At 48.4% G+C, this 20058-nt stretch overlaps 1 protein-coding gene across 1 annotated transcript in view; it reads right to left on the reverse strand.

The window, feature by feature from the left end:
* The window catches only part of LOC139562765 (neural-cadherin), a 230541-nt gene that overhangs the window by 75556 nt on the left and 134927 nt on the right, over nt 1–20058 (reverse strand). Inside the window, exons 8-17 of the mRNA XM_071380765.1 lie at nt 17334–17506; nt 12697–12865; nt 11867–12037; nt 11354–11526; nt 10509–10676; nt 8650–8899; nt 7386–7513; nt 4419–4605; nt 2536–2679; nt 388–671 (exon numbers count right to left, since the gene is read on the reverse strand). Coding sequence (XP_071236866.1) covers nt 388–671; nt 2536–2679; nt 4419–4605; nt 7386–7513; nt 8650–8899; nt 10509–10676; nt 11354–11526; nt 11867–12037; nt 12697–12865; nt 17334–17506 — 1847 coding nt within the window. The remainder of the gene's footprint in view (nt 1–387; nt 672–2535; nt 2680–4418; nt 4606–7385; nt 7514–8649; nt 8900–10508; nt 10677–11353; nt 11527–11866; nt 12038–12696; nt 12866–17333; nt 17507–20058) is intronic.

Below are 20058 nucleotides of genomic sequence, written 5' to 3' on the forward strand. Positions count from 1 at the left end.
GTATTCTTTTGAACTTGAATTAGGGTATGCAGTGGGTACAGAATATTTTACAAAGCAACGCTACGCAAGTAACTCAGTTTTGACAAAAATGCAGATAGAGCCTTATAATTTTAAGCTCTTGAGATACTGAGGGAAAAGCATTCAAATGATAACAGAAAGAGAAAATGTCAAATCCTCAGTCTTTCACGTTGACAGAGTTGTATAACACGGTTGAGTTGGTGACAAAATACTCTCACGAGATTTCAGATGTCTGATACTGTATATCATACTATTCTCCCTAATTTTCTGCTAATACATGTGATGACTTAATAGATCACTTGCATCTGTTGTCATAATAACGTGACAAATGAAGATTACCGTATGATTCAATGAGTGTTTCACACATACCTGAAGCACAAACACAGGCGATCCATCCAGCTCTTCAGTCACAGAACCATAGTACTCGTTGACCGTGAACACTGGCGCCTCGTCGTTCTTGTTCACCACGTTGACCATCACGTCCGCATAGTCCTCCCACTTCCCGTCCGACGCCAGCACCAGCAGCTTGTAGCCCTTGTTCTGCTCGTAGTCCAGAGGCTGGGCAATGAAGATGGTGCCCACCTCTGGTTCCACGTCAAACACCCCGCCAGTGTTGCCAGACGTGATCTGGTAGCGTAGCTTAGCATTGGCGCCTAAACAGAACGATGTGGTAACTAAGATATGTGTCGTAAGCAGAATGGGACACCATGACCATCACATACATATCATTTAACATATATATAGCTAACATTTTCAGGAATCAAAGTTTTCTTTTTCAAATGAGTTCTGACTGAATCCAGGTAATAGTTCTGCTTGACATTTCAGGAAGTTTCTTCGTTTTTTTTTTGCTTCACAAAGCAATTGTAATAAGGTCTATTTAGCTGATCAGGAGTTATATACAGAATCCAATAATTGAGAGGAGACTCAATGGAGTCTCGGTCAGATTCAATACATTACAACTCATGAGAGGGAGAATGGAGGAATCTCCAAAGAAAAAATATTCATAGGTTATTTGCAACATGAAAGTGAGGACGCCAGAACAGAGCAGAGCAGTAATCCCTAATCCTGAGTATTTTGTTGTGTTGTCAGTGCTAATGAAACATTAGAAGGACTTGTGAATAGATATGTTTTCATTTGAGCTTCCTTCCCCCTTCAAACTACTGAGTTCAAATCCCAGTGGAGACCATGCATGCACAGAGCGAGCAACGCAGTGTAAACAAACAAAATGAAAAAACAAACACAAGAAATCCTATTCCCACTTGTACATGTTAAAAAACCTTCCTACTTTCCCTGGCTATAAGCTGTTATGCTGACAGGAGGAGAACAAAAAGAAACGATCTGATTCCACTCCCAGGAACTCTTATCAGCATAGTAAAGGAAAAAGACCTCTCTGTCTCTCTCTCCCACTCTGTTCTCTCTCGTTCTCTGTGTTCCTAGTTCCCTAGCTCCCTCGGTGGTGATAATCTGCTCGGGGTGTCGGCCCATCAGCATAGCTGGCCCCGTGTGTGTGCTTTATTACCCAAAGTGGCCCGGAGACTGTCCCCTCACGCGGGGCGCTGTGTGTTGAGAATGCAAAGATGAAGCTGGCGGTGCGGCCGAGCCCATTCATCACAGAGAGGTGGTTGCTGCTCCACAGGCCTACGCGCTCCGACATGATAAATGTCTGATAACATGAAGCTACGCCCCCCTTCTCCCCTCCTCTCCTATTCCCGTAGCGGACTGATAAAGAGCCCTCACCGTGGTAGCTAGCTGCCGCAGCACCAACGGGGATGATATGCTTCGCAATGGATTTATTGTAGCGGGCCGTGTGAGCTAGAGCCGGCTGAATGAGGGTGAGTCAGGTGAATAACAGGCAGTGTGTTAGTATAGGATGAGATGGATGGGAGAGGGGTATGGATGGTGCCCATAGGAGGAGAGTTATTATAGGGCTTGCTGCTGGAGAGAGAGAGTTGCTGTGTGCTGTGTGTGTGCAGTCCCTGGCCTGGGAGTTGATGAGCCTATTGGGATGTTAAGGATGTCCTTTCTGAGCTATGGTGAAGCCATATGGAGACTTATGCAGATTGTATGAAAAGAAAAGCTGATTTATATTCTGTATCCACTGCAGTACCTTGACATGTTATATGACACACCAACAATCTATAACATGAAATCGATGTGAAACATACAGTACCAGTCAAATGTTTGGACACACCTACTGTACTCATTCCAGGGTTTTTCTTTATTTTGTACTATTTTCTACATTGCAGAATAATAGTGAAGACATCAAAACTATTAAATAACACATATGGAATCATGTAGTAAGCAAAAAAGTGTTAAACAAATCAAAATATGATTTATGATTCTTCAAAGTAGCCACCCTTTGCCTTGATGACAAATAGGGCATCTCAACCGTACTGTGTTTTTTTCAGGGTCATGACCTGAGGATAGATGGAGAGCCCTCGTAACCTCTCACACGTTCACTGAGCCCCGGGAGAGTGAGAAGGACAGGGAAGTATTTTCTCCCTCTCCACCACTTACCTTCATCCTCATCATTAGCACTGACAGTGAGGATGGCAAAGCCCACGTCTGCATCCTCATCCACGTCGACTTCATAAACCGTCTGAGCAAAGAGAGGCTTGTTATCGTTCACATCGCTGATGAAAACCCTCACGTACGCCGTGTCTGAAGGAAGGAGAGAGAGAGCACAGAGTGAGAGATTAAACGCCAGGCCCGCTCTTATTCTGTCAACTTGAACATATCCTCCCCCCTCTTTCCCTCTCTCTTCTTTATCCCTCTATTTCTCCCTCCATCCTCCTATCTTCACCCTCGGTTATTCCTCACATCTCTCCATCTTGCTCTCCCTCTCTCTCGCCGTCTGTCTCTCGCCGTCTGACTCTTTCTTTTCTGAAGCAATCCGTAGGCAGATGTGAAAAGGGGGAGGGGGTGGGGCCCATCCCAATATAATATGCTCCCTTTGATATGAGTATGAAAAGGAACATCATTTGCAATACACTCTTCAAGATAAGATCAATTATGTAAGCTGGTTGCAAGGATAGCTTGCAGTTTAACACAGAGATAATGCGGCCTAGCAGCAAAACAAGCCACAACCTCCAACTTTTTACGCCTTTGAGTCTGACGGAGGAGTGGAGAAGGAGGACATATCTGTTGGGCAGATACAATCGTCAATTGATTTGTCTCCTCTCCTGTGTTCCAGACACACACAGAGAAGCGTGGCAAGTGCGCCGCGTCAACACCGTGACAGATTGCTCTTTCCCCGTAAACACTGCTATTGTATCAAGGTCGTGTTTACGACCCCTCCTCAATACTCCATCTATCCGTGTGTCTAGTCTTCTTTCTTTTCTTTTTTTAACAGCTGTCATCGACCACAACATCGCCCTACTCCTGAGCTCCTCCAATTTCATTCAGTATACTCTTTAGTCGAGTGAGAGGGAGAGAGAGATTGAGAACGTGTGTGTGTTTGCATGTGTGAATGTGTTTTTCCCCCACGATTCACACCACCATGTCAGTATGTTGTATAAGACAGGCTGTAGCCTGTTGCTGGATGGGAGAGGGGATGGAAGGATAGTGAGGGATGGAGGGTTGAAGGCCCTATAGAGACTCCTCCTACATCCCTCTGAAGCCCCTAGTCTCCAATCCTCTTTATTTGTTTTTTATATATATTTTTTATTTAACCTTTATTTAACTAGGCAAGTCAGATAAGAACAAATTCTTATTTACAATGACAGCCTACCCCTAACCCGGACAACGCTGGGCCAATTGTGCACCGCCCTATGGGACTCCCAATCACGGCCGGTTGTGATACAACCTGGAATCGAACCAGGGTCTGTAGTGACGCCTCTAGCACTGAGATGCAGTGCATTAGACCGCTGCGCCATCCTCCTCTAACATTTACAGCACTGCAAAATCACACAGATCATCTTTTTTACTCCCTGGCCTTTTTAATATTTTAGTGGTGTTTACGCTGTCAGAAATGTCATATAGGGCAAAGCCGACTGAGAGCAACTTTTAATAATCTATGATAATATGAATGAAAAATACATTCTCCATAAGACCCTGTCTGGTTGTTCATCAGCGGGTGAGAGTTCCCTCTAGGGAGAGATACGCATATTTGGTAGAGAGAGAGAGGATCCCTCCCCACCAAAGAGACAAGCAGTAGCTCAGACGTCTTGAAACTGCCATCCAAACCCCAGCTCTCCTACTGTAGTACCAAGGCTGGTCAGATAATGGGGTCATTTTCAAATGTATTGAAATGTAGACAATGCACACAGTGTATTCCTAAGTCGTCACAATTTGATAAGCCGTGCTACTGTGTGCACACTGCATGCATTGCTGTTCTCTCTCTCGTCCTCCACCATCCTCCAGCCCTGTTGAGCTGACGAGCTGATCTGAGCTGGCCTCACCTGAATTGGGCTGTCCATGTTTCCCGGGCCGTGCTGACTCCCAGCCGTCCACTGACTTGACCTCCAGCAGGTAGGAGCCTTTGGTCTCACGGTCGAACACGGCCTCTGTGTAGATGGAGCCCAGCTCAGGATCAATCCGGAAGTACTGGTAGTCCCCACTGCGGTCGTTTAGCAGGGAGTAGGAGATCTGAGAGAGACAGAGAGAGAGAGGAGGAAGAAGTGGAGGGAGAGCAGGAGGCCGGGGTAGAAGAGAATGAAGGATGAGGTTAAAGAGAGTGGCATGGAGAAGGCGAAGGATATGAATGGAGTAAGAGTGGAAAGAGAGGAAAGGACGTCGGAGATACACGAGGGATGAGTAAGAAAGGATGGACGTGAGAGAGACAAGGAAGACAGAGATACAGAGTAAGGATTACCTAAGATAGGTGAGTGAGACAGGAGAGAGAACAATAGTTTTATTCAAACTATAGTTTATTCCAAAAATAGTCTATAACACCATGCATATGATTCATTTATTTCTCTATTGGGGTGGATGTGTGCACACATTCTTAGTTAACCAAACTTGAATGAACTACTCTGGAGCAGAGAGATCTCATTCAACCCAGCCACATGTGACCCTCTGTGACAATTTATTTCTATATCAATAAAACAAAGCTATGTCGTTATAATTTGGTTTAAAGCAGGAGCCTGAAGTCTATTCACCAAAGAAGAATGAACCTAATTTTAATATTCAAACTGAACAAAAGCATTGTCGACGAGCTATGAATGGCATTCAACAGCCGCAGGAAGTTATTCAGCGAAATTCATTGAGAGAGAGGATTGAAACGGCATGGGTCAAAAAATGAATTGGGTCGTACAGGGGAAGAGCAAAAATTAAAGGTTGAATTAAATGTAATGCCATAATAAAAAGGTTGGCGGGGTCAAGTTATTGGTAAAAAAAAAAACAGACAGGAGTGAAAGAAATCATTTTCATATTCACGCCCATCAATGATCCTCATTATCTAAACGTGGGCCTGCATGGTATCTATGATTCAGCCTGCCTCGGCGAGAGCAAGCAATTAAGCAGCCAAGGACACTGTGCCTGCAAAGAACTGAGTGCATTTTATGCACCCCTGTGCCAATAGACATGGTGTCCTCGTACTGGGAATTCAATTATGAGTAGACTACCCGTACTGTTGGTGTGCGTGTGGGGATGTGCGTGTATGCATGATTGTGTGTGTATAGAGAGCAAGACAGAGATCAAGAAAGAGATACACAGAAAAGCAGCAGGAAATGTAGACAATGCTGTGAGTGTGTGTGTATGCGTGTGAGAATGTGTGCACTCAAGCGTACCTTCTGTTTGCGTGCGTGCAAGCAAGCGTGTGCACGTGTGTGTGTCTCCTCAACACTTGTGTTCCTTAATAATCTTTTACTGCAGTGGGTTAAATCAGGGTCACACAGAGTGTTTCTTGGTAGTCTTAAACAAATCTACTTTGAAACCAAAGTATACACCTCACACACATGGTTATGGGCTTAAAAGAAGAAGACCCCTGTACCACGTCAGATATAGAGTTTACATCTCAATATTACACTTTATATACATCACAGATGACTGAAATATAACAAAACCGTTTGACATAGAAACACTGGATTTTCGGGGGGGTAAAAAAAAATTGAATGTTTATTAATTATGATATTATGAAAAATCTGAATAACATTCCACCCATGAGGCCACAAGGTCATTTACCTGCAGGAAAGGGGGAAGCTTCAGTATGTGTGAAGTGCCGTGTTGTACGGTTTATACAGTGTGTTGCTCTCAGCTCAGGAAGCCACACCGAAGTACAGATTTTATGGCCGGGCTACAGGAAGCAGACCCTTGTGGAGGAACACTCCTGCAGAACTATGGATGGGTTTTTACAATTTTCTACCTTCAGTATAAGACTCCAAGGTGAAATTAAAAGGGGAATTGCTACTGTGGGTTTACACTTGAGTGGTTTCAGCTTATCCGGTTACATACTGGTGGGTTGTTCACAAAGATTTAAAGTAAAAACAATGGTCAACAACACTAGGGCTGGAGTACCCCAAATACTCCAGCTTTTCTGAGAAATTGCTAAGAACCAGGACATGTATTCACAAAATGTCTCCGAGTAGGAGTGCTGCTCCTCTCAGAGTAGGAGTGCTGCTCCTCTCCGAGTAGGAGTGCTGCTCCTCTCAGAGTAGGAGTGCTGCTCCTCTCCGAGTAGGAGTGCTGCTCCTCTCCGAGTAGGAGTGCTGCTCCTCTCCGAGTAGGAGTGCTGCTCCTCTCCGAGTAGGAGTGCTGCTCCTCTCCGAGTAGGAGTGCTGCTCCTCTCCGAGTAGGAGTGCTGCTCCTCTCCGAGTAGGAGTGCTGCTCCTCTCAGAGTAGGAGTGCTGCTCCTCTCAGAGTAGAGGTGCTGCTCCTCTCCGAGAGTAGGAGTGCTGCTCCTCTCAGAGTAGGAGTGCTGCTCCTCTCAGAGTAGGAGTGCTGCTCCTCTCAGAGTAGGAGTGCTGCTCCTCTCAGAGTAGGAGTGCTGCTCCTCTCAGAGTAGGAGTGCTGCTCCTCTCAGAGTAGGAGTGCTGCTCCTCTCCGAGTAGGAGTGCTGCTCCTCTCAGAGTAGGAGTGCTGCTCCTCTCAGAGTAGGAGTGCTGCTCCTCTCAGAGTAGGAGTGCTGCTCCTCTCAGAGTAGGAGTGCTGCTCCTCTCAGAGTAGGAGTGCTGCTCCTCTCAGAGTAGGAGTGCTGCTCCTCTCAGAGTAGGAGTGCTGCTCCTCTCAGAGTAGGAGTGCTGCTCCTCTCAGAGTAGGAGTGCTGCTCCTCTCCGAGTAGGAGTGCTGCTCCTCTCAGAGTAGGAGTGCTGCTCCTCTCAGAGTAGGAGTGCTGCTCCTCTCAGAGTAGGAGTGCTGCTCCTCTCAGAGTAGGAGTGCTGATATAGGAGGCTTGTTTGTATTTCCCTTATTCCAAAGCGTTCCGTCACCTTTCCGTTGAGTCCCAGGTCCAGGTCGTTGGATGACACCTGTGTGACAAACGTCCCCACCTCCGCCCCTTCTGTGACCGACGCCTCGTAGATGGACGAGGTGAAGAAGGGAACATTGTCGTTCACATCTAGCAGAGAAAAACATCAGCATTATCCGTCATCATTTGGCTCAGTATTTTCTCAGTGAAAGGGTTTTATAAGGAGTAGAGTGTCTTTCACGCAGCAGGCTGTAAAACAGGGTGGCAGCAGACTCCATTCTGTGTCCGGCAGTCTCTGTGGCTAAACATTTGTTGACAGAGATTAATGGAGACCTTCAAACTCCTGGAGATGTATTGAACAATTTCAAAGACCTCTTTGTGACACTCGAGAGCTCTCTCTATTTTTCACCATTTGACCGTTTCCACAGAGAAATGATACAAACAGCTTGTTAGAGTCGTTTGTCTATTGAACTCAAATACCTCTTTCTTAACTATTATAGAGAACTATCACAATAACTTTACAAGAAACTTCAACAAAAAAAAATGTCTTCAGAAGAGGACATTTCAGGATAGTTAATCCAAACCCCAAAACCATAATGGCTCGGATGCATTCAGAGTAACGATGCACTTCCATGTTGTATTTGTTTCAGAAAATGTCTTAATCTATGAATTAAACATGGGTCTTAAATCCATTACAACTCTCCCATCCTCTTTCCAGCCCTCCCTGCCTCCCTCCATCCTCTGGAGAAGAATGAAGGCTCACTTATTAAGACAGATAAGGGAGAGAAGAAGGAGAGGTGAAGGAGTGAGGAGGGTCTGGCCAGATTAATTATGTCTCTCTGGTTTAAGACTAACTCTCATGAATGATAGAGGGGGAGATGAAGTCTGGTTAGAGGGAACGGGGGAGGATAAGAGGAGGGAGCCTGGATCTGGGCTACGGTGGGAATTAAAGCTATTTTGGGACAGAGGGTCAGGGGTGGGCTGAACTGCAGTAATAAGCCGCGGTAATGGGAAATTAAGCTCGGATCGGGAGACTGGAAATCAACTTGATTTTAATAAAAAGGTTGAAGCCCAGTACATCATGCTTTCTGGGGTTAGTCTGGAGGAGAGAGAGAGTCTGGAGGAGAGAGAGAAAGAGCGACAGAGCAAGAGAGAAAGAGAGAAAGAAAGAGAGAGAGAGCGATGGTTGTATACATTGTTGAGTCAAGGCTGCTGGGATGGAAGTAAAAAGGGATAGTTAAGTATTATGGGTTGTTATATGAGCAGGTTGCACTGCTCTGTCTTACCTGTGATATTAAGATAGACCGTTGTGAAGGCTGCCAGGGGGACTGCAGCCACATTCTGAGCCCGGACCCTCAGTATGAAGTTCCTGGTGGTCTCATAGTCCAGGGGCTCAGCCACCAGGATGGAGGCAGAGCCGTCCTCACGGTTAGGGGTCAGGTAGAAGCGTACAGGCATGTTGGTCTCCGGCACCATCCCATCTTCCAGGTTATAGGTCACTCTAGGGTCCCCCAGCGGAGAGGTGGCCTTGATAGTCTGGGGTTCAGAGAGGAGACAGAGACAGGGGGAACAGAGGACAATAGCAGTCAATTCACACCTCTGTGACTGCCTGTACTCTACTCAGCTTTAGGCTTCAGGCGAGGCCACCTGCAAAACAAGCAGCTCTACAGATCAACTACAACCTACTGTGGCCCATTAAATCTTCCCTGAAGAGTAAAAATGTATCTTGCTGATCCCCTAGAACTCCAAAGGAAACCTTCTCTCTCGCTCTCCCTGTTCATTTCCCCTCACTCACGCTCTCTCTCGCTCTCCCTGTTCATTTCCCCTCACTCACGCTCTCTCTCGATCTCCCTGTTCATTTCCCCTCACTCACGCTCTCTCTCAATCTCCCTGTTCATTTCCCCTCACTCACGCTCTCTCTCGATCTCCCTGTTCATTTCCCCTCACTCACGCTCTCTCTCGCTCTCCCTGTTCATTTCCCCTCACTCACGCTCTCTCTCGATCTCCCTGTTCATTTCCCCTCACTCACGCTCTCTCTCAATCTCCCTGTTCATTTCCCCTCACTCACGCTCTCTCTCGCTCTCCCTGTTCATTTCCCCTCACTCACGCTCTCTCGATCACTCTCAGTGAAATATTCATCTGCATTTTTAATAGCCTTAATAGCTTCTAAAAGATCCAGAGGAAATTCAGCAAATTCATTTTCAATGCGTTAGTTAAAAAATAAAAGTAAATGCCTATGAATAATCCAGCGCTCGTGATTGCCAGGGCCTGGCTCGTAGAAGTAATGAAGCAGTTGGCTTAAAATAGAGGCGATGGAGGATGAGTCTGGACACGGGCAGGGAGAAGGGGAGCAGAGGGAGGAGGGTGTTGGCTGGAATAAGTCGCCATGAGGATGTAGGGCTATCCCAGGACACAGCAAGTGCCAGAGAGAGGGAGGATGGGAGAGTAGGGATGGAGGTTGAGCCCTGAGGGAATTATCGACTCTCGTCTTTTGCCGTAGACTATAATAGCTGGGTGTCCATAGAGTACGTTATAATATGCATCACTGTGCATTACTGCAGAGAAATGGTAAAGGCAGCTAGTGTCACCCAGCGTTGAGGTGTTTGTAAGGTACAGTATAGTAAGAGCCGTAAATGAACAACTTTAAATGTTAGATCAAACAAGTCTACTCCATGATGCTTTTATTTGCTTTGAAGCCCTAGGAAAATACTGGCTCCCAGCTCAAAATACCCCTCTCAAGTTACCAGCCCCATTTCTGTAATACGTACCTATCCTAATGTGTGTCATCATGTCCCAACCTCCCCTTAACTCACCTTTCTCTAACCCCATGTACCTCAGAATGCCTGTTTCATGTTACATCTGCCATACTCATCCTAATTTGTATTCCATCATCATTCATGTTCAACTCTGACCTAAGATAACCCCTATGTCCCTCTACCTCCCCCAGGACATATAACCCCATGTGTATGTTAAAACATGACTTCATCTATTTCTCCCCACATTCCACCCACACAGTACCCCTGCATCCCAAATGGCACCCTATTCCCTACTCGGCGCATTACTTTTGACCAGAGCCATGTAGTGCACTACATAGGGAATAGGATACCATTTGGGACGTAGCCTGTTTGTCCCGGTCCCATCTTACCACTATGGGTGTGTCCCTGACGGTATTCTCCGGGATGACCACGTCAAAGCTGTCCCTGTCCCACTGCGGAGGCTGGTTCTTCACGTTGGTGATGGTGACGGACAGCTCCACCGAACTGCTCCGGTTCCCCCCGTCCGTGGCAACTATTTCCCGGGTGATGTAGGTCCTCTGTAGTCATAGCAAAAGCATGGCAGTGACATGACACGTGAAATAAGAGCAGTTTAGACATGGGTGAAGAGGCAGGACAGCTAGAGAAGTCATGAAACATAAACCCTCCCTGTGATTGTGTAGATTAGATCACGCAGGGTGACAGTGTCAGGGAGTGTCAGAGGGACAGGGACATATGCTGGTTGTACTGTATTTGGCTCATGCTACTGGACATTGGTAGAACATTGGTAGTAACGGGTGAACGTAAATGACACTGACAGAATGCTACCAACAGTGTTCCGTTGACAGAGGAACTCTGTAGTCATAGCAACAGCTTCCCTAGGAGCACTCATAATAACACCTCCTCGCTACACCAGGCTTCCCATTTCCTGCTATGTGATAAAACATTCTCCCCCGAGGAGGGACATTTACAGGCTAGCCAGCGAAGAAGAAAACGGCTAAAAACCTCTCAAACATTAGCTTGTTAGATTTGTGCTGGCTTACAAAGACTTTTTAAAATATTGAGTTAGACTTCCTCTATACTCTCACTGAAGTGAAACTTATTCTCTGTAATGAGTCTCATCTCAACCAACAGAAACCTGGAGCAGTACGACTTAACGTACAGCTGAGATGGGTGACGGTTGTGTTAGGTTTAGTGTTAGGGGTTAGGGGTTAGGGGTTAAGGTTGTGTTCCTGACCTGTGAGATGGGCTGGTTGACGTAGACCCAGCCGGTTAGGGGGTTTACCCTCAGGTACTCTGGTTGTTCTTTAGACATGGAGTAGGTGACGGCAGCATTGGTGCTGTAGTCATCGTCGTGGGCCGCCACACGCAGGAAACTGGTGCCAATCATTGTGTCCTCCCGTAGGAAGTCTGTGGGGAAGACAACACGTCATATTCAATTGGCTGAAAGCATTATGAGCCTTAGATCTGCGGATTAAAATATGTCTTGGCGAGATGAACACGGATCTGGTGCTGTCAATGAAACATTAACAAGGTAGACATGGTCTGCAAATACTACTGGATCAATAGTAGGACTGGATTATGTGTGTGAGTGCGTGCGAGTGCATTTTTGTGTGCTTTTGCATGTCTCTGTGTGTGGTGTGTGTGTGGTGTGTGGTGTGTGTGGTGTGGTGTGGTGTGGTGTGTGTGTGTGTGTGTGTGTGTGTGTGTGTGTGTGTGTGTGTGTGTGTGTGGGATCCCCAGCACTCACACTCGTAGCGTAGGTTCTCAAACTTGGGGCTGTTGTCGTTCTCGTCGAGAATGAGGATGTTGAGTTGACAGATCCCTATGAGGGGGTCTGCTGCCTGGTCCGTGGCGGTCACCGTCACCGCGTACTCCCGCTGACGCTCGCGGTCAAACTTCCTGGACGTCACTATCACACCTGAGGGAACAGTGTTATACCGTGGTTGCTAGGGCAACGGACAACGGCAGACCAGACACAACATTTTCTCTCACATGCTATTCCTGCCAGGGTGTATTTATACATGTTCAGCTCATCTATGCCACTTAATGAATCTCATGTATTATGTTTAGCGAACGCAATGCTATGTAATGACAGATATCAATATACTAATGAAGGATGTGAGTACACTGTAATTGATGTGCTATTAAGGTATATGATGAAGTGTTTGGTGTTTTGTAAATTGCACTTGAATTCAATCAAAGTCATGCTGAGGATTCCTCACAGTTCATGCAAAGCCAATCCCTCTCCTTTCACTCCTTTCTCTCCTCTATAAAAGGTTAATGATTGACGTCTACTGAACAGTTACATTTCATAAAGCAATTCCTTTTTAAAAGAGAGCTTGCGCATTTTTTGGGGGAAACGCTGTCTTTTCTTCCCCTTTTGAGTGCTGGCACATTTTGAAAGGGTGTCATTAAAGTGAATTAGATTGAACTTTTGAATTCATTAAATACCTCAAGGTAGTTCCAAAGCGATCCAGAGACTTGTAACCCTTTCAGTACCAGATTACATAAAGCCTAAACACTATGGGGATGCTGTTAGGGTCCACAACCAAACAGTGAAGTTGGACTGTACGGTACCTGTGTCTGGGTGGATACTGAAGGCAGGCACAGTGCTGTCTTTGTGCATGAATCCATAGGTGACTCTCCCATTAGAGCCCTCGTCTGCATCCACGGCGTGGACCTGTAGGACGAACGTTCCTGCAGGCTGGTTCTCCAGCACCGTTGTCCGCTCCCGGTACTGCTGGCACTGAGGGGGAAGGGGGAGACGGACAGGGATAGTGGGATAGAGTGAGTGAGTGAGTGAGTGAGAGAGTGAGAGAGTGAGAGAGAAGAGAAGAGGATGGGTAATGGAAGAATGCCAGTTACCAAATGACAGAGGGATAGAAATTAGGATGCATAGAAGGGGATGAAATGAAAGAAAAAGGTAATTCAGTATATTAAGGACATGTGTGAAGGGAATGAAAGACATAGAGATGGGAGGCAGTTACGAAATAGTCAAAGACAAGGGAAAAGGGGATAAGGACAGTGGAACGAGGGCAGAGAGATAGGAGTGAATCATTGAAAGGAGTTATGGAGGAGAAAGGGAATAGAGTATTAGAAGAGAAGAAGTAGAGAGAGTGAGAGAGAGGGGGAGAGAAGTGGAGAGAGTGAGAGAGAGGGGGAGAGAAGTGGAGAGTGAGAGAGAGAGGGAGAGAAGTGGAGAGAGTGAGAGAGAGAGGGAGAGAAGTAGAGAGAGTGAGAGGGGGAGAGAAGTAGAGAGAGTGAGAGGGGGAGAGAAGTGGAGAGAGTGAGAGAGAGGGGGAGAGAAGTAGTGAGAGAGAGGGGGCGAGAAGTAGAGAGAGTAAGAGAGAGGGGGCGAGAAGTAGAGAGAGTGAGAGAGAGGGGGAGAGAAGTGAGAGAGAGTGAGAGAGAGTGGGAGAGAAGTAGCGAGAGTGAGAGAGAGGGGGAGAGAAGTAGAGAGAGTGAGAGAGAAGGGGAGAGAAGTGAAGAGAGTGAGAGAGAGGGGGAGAGAAGTGTAGAGAGTGAGAGAGAGGGGGAGAGAAGTAGTGAGAGTGAGAGAGAGGGGGAGAGAAGTGGAGAGAGTGAGAGAGAGAAGTAGAGAGAGTGAGAGAGAGGGGGAGAGAAGTGTAGAGAGTGAGAGCGAGGGGGAGAGAAGTGTAGAGAGTGAGAGAGAGGGGGAGAGAAGTGTAGAGAGTGAGAGAGAGGGGGAGAGAAGTGGAGAGTGAGAGAGAGGGGGAGATAAGTAGAGAGAGTGAGAGCGAGGGGGAGAGAAGTAGAGAGAGTGAGAGAGAGGGGGAGAGAAGTGGAGAGAGTGAGAGAGAGGGGGAGAGAAGTGTAGAGAGTGAGAGAGAGGGGGGGAGAAGTGTAGAGAGTGAGAGAGAGGGGGAGAGAAGTAGAGAGAGTGAGAGAGAGGGGAAGAGAAGTAGAGAGAGTGAGAGATGGGGAGAGACGTGGAGAGAGCGAGAGAGAGGGGGAGAGAAGTGGAGAGAGTGAGAGAGAGGGGGAGAGAAGTGGAGAGAGTGAGAGAGAGGGGGAGAGAAGTGGAGAGAGTGAGAGAGATAAGTAGAGAGAGTGAGAGAGAGGGGGAGAGAAGTGGAGAGAGTGACAGAGAGGGGGAGATAATTGGAGAGAGTGAGATAGAGGGGGAGAGAAGTGGAGAGAGTGAGATAGAGGGGGAGAGAAGTGGAGAGAGTGAGAGAGAGGGGGAGAGAAGTGGAGAGAGTTAGAGAGAGGGGGAGAGAAGTGGAGAGAGTGAGAGAGAGGTGGAGAGAGTTAGAGAGAGGGGGAGATAAGTGGAGAGAGTGAGAGAGAGGGGGAGAGAAGTGGATAAAGTGAGAGAGAGGGGGAGAGAAGTGGAGAGAGCGAGAGAGAGGGGGAGAGAAGTGGAGAGAGGGGGAGAGAAGTGGAGAGAGTGAGAGAGGGCGAGAGAAGTGGAGAGAGTGAGAGAGAGGGGGAGAGAAGTGGAGAGAGTGAGAGAGAGAGGGAGAGAAGTAGAGAGAGTGAGAGGGGGAGAGAAGTGGAGAGAGTGAGAGAGAGGGGGAGAGAAGTAGTGAGAGAGAGGGGGCGAGAAGTAGAGAGAGTAAGAGAGAGGGGGCGAGAAGTAGAGAGAGTGAGAGAGAGGGGGAGAGAAGTAGAGAGAGTGAGAGAGAGGGGGAGAGAAGTAGCGAGAGTGAGAGAGAGGGGGAGAGAAGTAGAGAGAGTGAGAGAGAAGGGGAGAGAAGTGAAGAGAGTGAGAGAGAGGGGGAGAGAAGTGTAGAGAGTGAGAGAGAGGGGGAGAGAAGTAGTGAGAGTGAGAGAGAGGGGGAGAGAAGTGGAGAGAGTGAGAGAGAGAATTAGAGAGAGTGAGAGAGAGGGGGAGAGAAGTGTAGAGAGTGAGAGCGAGGGGGAGAGAAGTGTAGAGAGTGAGAGAGAGGGGGAGAGAAGTGTAGAGAGTGAGAGAGAGGGGGAGAGAAGTGTAGAGAGTGAGAGAGAGGGGGAGATAAGTAGAGAGAGTGAGAGCGAGGGGGAGAGAAGTGAGAGAGAGTGCGAGAGAGGGGGAGAGAAGTGTAGAGAGTGAGAGAGAGGGGGAGAGAAGTGTAGAGAGTGAGAGAGAGGGGGAGAGAAGTAGAGAGAGTGAGAGAGAGGGGGAGAGAAGTAGAGAGAGTGAGAGATGGGGAGAGACGTGGAGAGAGCGAGAGAGAGGGGGAGAGAAGTGGAGAGAGTGAGAGAGAGGGGGAGAGAAGTGGAGAGAGTGAGAGAGAGGGGGAGTGAAGTGGAGAGAGTGAGAGAGAGAAGTAGAGAGAGTGAGAGAGAGGGGGAGAGAAGTGGAGAGAGTGTCAGAGAGGGGGAGAGAAGTGGAGAGAGTGAGATAGAGGGGGAGAGAAGTGGAGAGAGTGAGAGAGATGGGGAGAGAAGTGGAGAGAGTTAGAGAGAGGGGGAGAGAAGTGGAGAGAGTGAGAGAGAGGTGGAGAGAGTTAGAGAGAGGGGGAGATAAGTGGAGAGAGTGAGAGAGAGGGGGAGAGAAGTGGATAAAGTGAGAGAGAGGGGGATAGAAGTGGAGAGAGTGAGAGAGAGGGGGAGAGAAGTGGAGAGAGAAGTGGAGAGAGAGAGAGGGCGAGAGAAGTGGAGAGAGTGAGAGAGAGGGGGAGAGAAGTGGAGAGAGGGGTTTGAGGAGAAACTGTCTCTCATTAATCCCTCTATGTTTTTCTCTGTAGAGATTCATCTGTGTTTTATAATTAAAGCGGCCTTGAATCAATTCCATCGAAGCAGATCCACAGAGATACGGAGTAAGCCTGGATAATTCGGATGTGCTCCGACGCCCACACACCTTCCTTCCTTCCTCATCGTCATCTGAGCGCTTGCTCGGTGTGTGTGAAGGGAAAACAGTCAAATCTTCCAAATCCCGTCTCTCTGCCATCATCAGATGGCTCATTTTGGCGTGCCTCAGACAGAGACAGCGTTTCAAATTAAAAACAGATCCCAGATCAATTCAACAGCTCGTCTTTGATGCTTAGTTCTGACATCTAATTAATGACAAGGGAGCTCATCTTCCACCCTCCTCTCGCTCTCCTGCCTCTCCTCTGCCACCCCTTCCTCTAACCAATAGTCACAGTCTTCCAGGCCCAAATTCAATGTGTTTTCAGAGGTCAAGTGTCCCTAAGGGAGTCCCAGTCAGGGATGAGAAGGCTGTGGTGGATCTCCAACGGTGCCCCCTCTTCCCCCCCCTCTCCATATCCAGTCGCATTTACCCCCCTCTTAGGAAGCTTCAGGGCCTGGCACTCTCACAGACAACCCATTGGCCCGGGAGGGGCACTTCTCTTAGGAGTCCCTGAGTCACTGATGCACACAAATCCACAGGAACTGCCTGAACCTCAGCCAAAAACACAGGAGCAGAAGGGCCACGGGCACAAAACAACATACAAGCCGCTTTCTCTCTCCTCTCCGCCTGCTGTTTGCTGCCTGCACAGAGGAGGAAAAAACTGAGCACACAGGAAAAGTGATCCAGCTGTGTTTTATTTTTGAAACACTTTCTCTTTGGCCTTTTTTCTCCCTTTTGAGGAAAAGTCTTGTCCGCACATGAGTTCAACTATTGTTTGAGCATGTTAGCAAAAATAAATACAAAATAAAACTAAGCATGAGGGAGTCCTGAGGGAGCTGTGTGAGAGCACTTGAACAGGTTCAAGGTCATCTTGCAGCCTAACATGTGAAACACGCATGCGTATAAAATGTTCCCAGGACTACAGGGAGTTAGCTAGCTTTACTGTGCCGAGGCACAAATAGCTTCAAATATCTCAAAGGCAAAACTCGTGTAATTTAAAATTGAAACTTCGGCAGAAAACAGGTAGGGCTGTGATGATTCGGCATATCTTACAAACACTTCATTAAAAACCCTTAGCTGATCTAGAAATAGAGTGGGTCGGCCGGCTAATCACACCTCTGGAGGACGGAGATGGAGAGGTAATAAATAGAGGCGATAGAGAGAGAGAGGGAGCTGCAATAAACAGATAAGAGAAACTGAGAAACAAGAGCGATTTGAAAGGAGAGAGAAAGACTAAGGTCTGGAAGTCAAACGGAGAGTACTGATGCTCATCTCAGAACTCCGCCAACACCTTTATTTAACTCTAACAGTAAGCCCCCATAGTAAAGGCTGAGCGACAGAGGCTGGGAAACACAATGAGATGTATGTTCAGAGCCAAACAGATATCAAAACCATGACAGTGAGAACAAAGCTTTACCTTCCCAAAGACAGGTTTATTGTTGTTGACGTCGTCCACGCCGACGATGACCTGGGCGGTGGACGAGAGGGCCTGGGGGCCACCAGAGGCGTTGTCATCGGTCGCTGTGACGTTCAGGATGTACTCTACCCCCTGGAGTCTGGGAGGTGGGCTGGAGCGCAGCCGGATCAGACCTGCATCAACCAATCAGAGACAAGTTATGACCTCACCGTGAATGAGTGAACCTCTGCGTTCGCAAGTCTCCTAACTGATTAATATAGGGCAGCAAATGCAAGAACATGCTGTTCTATCAGGTTTGGACACTTTGCGCCTTTGGTTTTCCCATATACTGTATATATAACAGCATTAACTGAATTCAACCCTGGAGGGTCTGCTTGTGCTCCTTTGTTCGTGGCTGACATATCTGGTGTGTAGAACAGCCGTGTCGCTCTCTTCCTCAACATCTCTCCCAGTGTCTTTGACACTTGGCCAGCGCGTGACTGCATCCAACAAAGGAGGTTGTCAATCCCACCTTCGGTGATGCATAAAACAACAAAGGATGGTGTACGTCTGTTGTCCGTGTGACTGAGGTTCGTCTCACCTCCGTGGTGACCGTCCCCCTTTCCTCTGTGCCTTGGGGACTTTTTCTTCACTTCCTATTGGCTGTATCCCTAATGTGGGCGTTAGATTTCCATCCTTCTCTCTCTTCCGAGTGTTTTTTTTCTTCATGTTGTATTCATCAGGCCTTTGGTGTTTGCTAACCATGTGTGTGGGCTGCGGACACACTTAATGCATTCTGTCTTATCTTCTAAGACTCAAACAGGCACAGATGCAACCATTGGAGTTGCACTGGGTGCTGGATACATTTCCATGGCTTTCACAGGGTCTGCGTTGGATGGAATCATATTACACCCTAACAGTGTTTCTCTTTAGAGATCGGCGCAGTCGGTCTATCTCTGCCTAACACGGTGACATGAAAGACACTGAGTGTCAGGGGAGAGGAGGGGGAGAAGAGGGGTGAGAGGAGGATGAGAGGAGGGGGAAAGGAGGTTGAGAGGAGGAAGACAGGAGGGGAAGAGGTGGGGGAGTGGGAGTGGAGGGGGAGATGAGGAGGAGAGGAGGGTGAGAGGAGCGGGAGAGGAGGGTGAGAGGAGCGGGAGAAGAGGTTGAGAGGAGGGGGAGAGGAGGTTGAGAGGAGGGGGAGAGGAGGTTTAGAGGAGGAAGAGAGGAGGGGGAGAGGAGGGAGGGGTGAGATGAAGAGGAGAGGAGGGAAAGTGGAGGGGAGAGGAGGGTGAAAGGAGGGGGAGAGGTGGGAAAGTGGAGGGGGAGAGGAGGGTGAAAGGAGGGGGAGAGGAGGGTAAGAGGAGGGTGAGAGGAAGGCGAAAGGAGGGGGAGAGGAGGGAAAGTGGAGGGGGAGAGGAGGGTGAAAGGAGGGGGAGAGGAGGGTAAGAGGAGGGTGAGAGGAAGGCGAAAGGAGGTGGAGAGGAGGGTAAGAGGAGGGTGAGAGGAAGGCGAAAGGAGGGGGAGAGGAGGGTAAGAGGAGGGTGAGAGGAAGGTGAAAGGAGGGGGAGAGGAGGGTAAGAGGAGGGTGAGAGGAAGGTGAAAGGAGGGGGAGAGGAGGGTAAGAGGAGGGTGAGAGGAAGGTGAAAGGAGGGGGAGAGGAGGGTAAGAGGAGGGTGAGAGGAAGGTGAAAGGAGGGGGAGAGGAGGGTAAGAGGAGGGTGAGAGGAAGGCGAAAGGAGGGGGAGAGGAGGGTAAGAGGAGGGTGAGAGGAAGGTGAAAGGAGGGGGAGAGGAGGGTAAGAGGAGGGTGAGAGGAAGGCGAAAGGAGGGGGAGAGGAGGGTAAGAGGAGGGTGAGAGGAAGGTGAAAGGAGGGGGAGAGGAGGGTAAGAGGAGGGTGAGAGGAAGGTGAAAGGCGGGGGAGAGGAGGGTAAGAGGAGGGTGAGAGGAAGGTGAAAGGAGGGGGAGAGGAGGGTAAGAGGAGGGTGAGAGGAAGGTGAAATGCCGGGGAGAGGAGGGTAAGAGGAGGGTGAGAGGAAGGTGAAAGGAGGAGGAGAGGAGGGTAAGAGGAGGGTGAGAGGAAGGTGAAAGGCGGGGGAGAGGAGGGTAAGAGGAGGGGTGAGATGCTGAGGGCCATACAACAACCAGCCATTAGGGAATCAGGAGACATCCTGTCTATGAAATGAGGCGTGGTGCGAGCGCTACACTAGCACAGCCGAGCCATGAGGAAAATGTAATCAATTATAATATGACATGACAGCGTGGAGCAGGGATAGGGGCAGGGTGTGTGTGGTGAGTATGGGGCACTAGCTGCCATGGAGGAGGCTGCCTGGGAGAACTTGTCAGAATGACTGGTTTCATCGGGGTAGATGGCCTGTACTAGCAGTACCATAGGCCAGGGAGCTGGTCCTATAAGAGAGAGACTAGCTGCACCACAGGCCAGGGAGCTGGTCCTATAATAGAGAGCCTGTTGAAAGAGAGCGTGTAGCCTCAGGAGGACATGTCACATACTCCCAGCAGCCCAGGGAGAGAAGAGCTCTGCACACACACAGAATTATGTTCCACAGGCCTGCCACATGGTGTAGTATTCACACATAGCCACGTACGAACACGCACACAGTGAATGTACACACCTGGGTGTACACTCAGGAACATCAAACCAATACTTTGTGGAAGAATGTGACAAATTGATCAAAAAGCTGCCTGTGAGGCCTGCTGTACATCAGTATCTATCTGGAGGAGAATGT

This window comes from Salvelinus alpinus, chromosome 33, assembly GCF_045679555.1.
Source record: "Salvelinus alpinus chromosome 33, SLU_Salpinus.1, whole genome shotgun sequence".
NCBI lineage: Eukaryota > Metazoa > Chordata > Actinopteri > Salmoniformes > Salmonidae > Salvelinus > Salvelinus alpinus.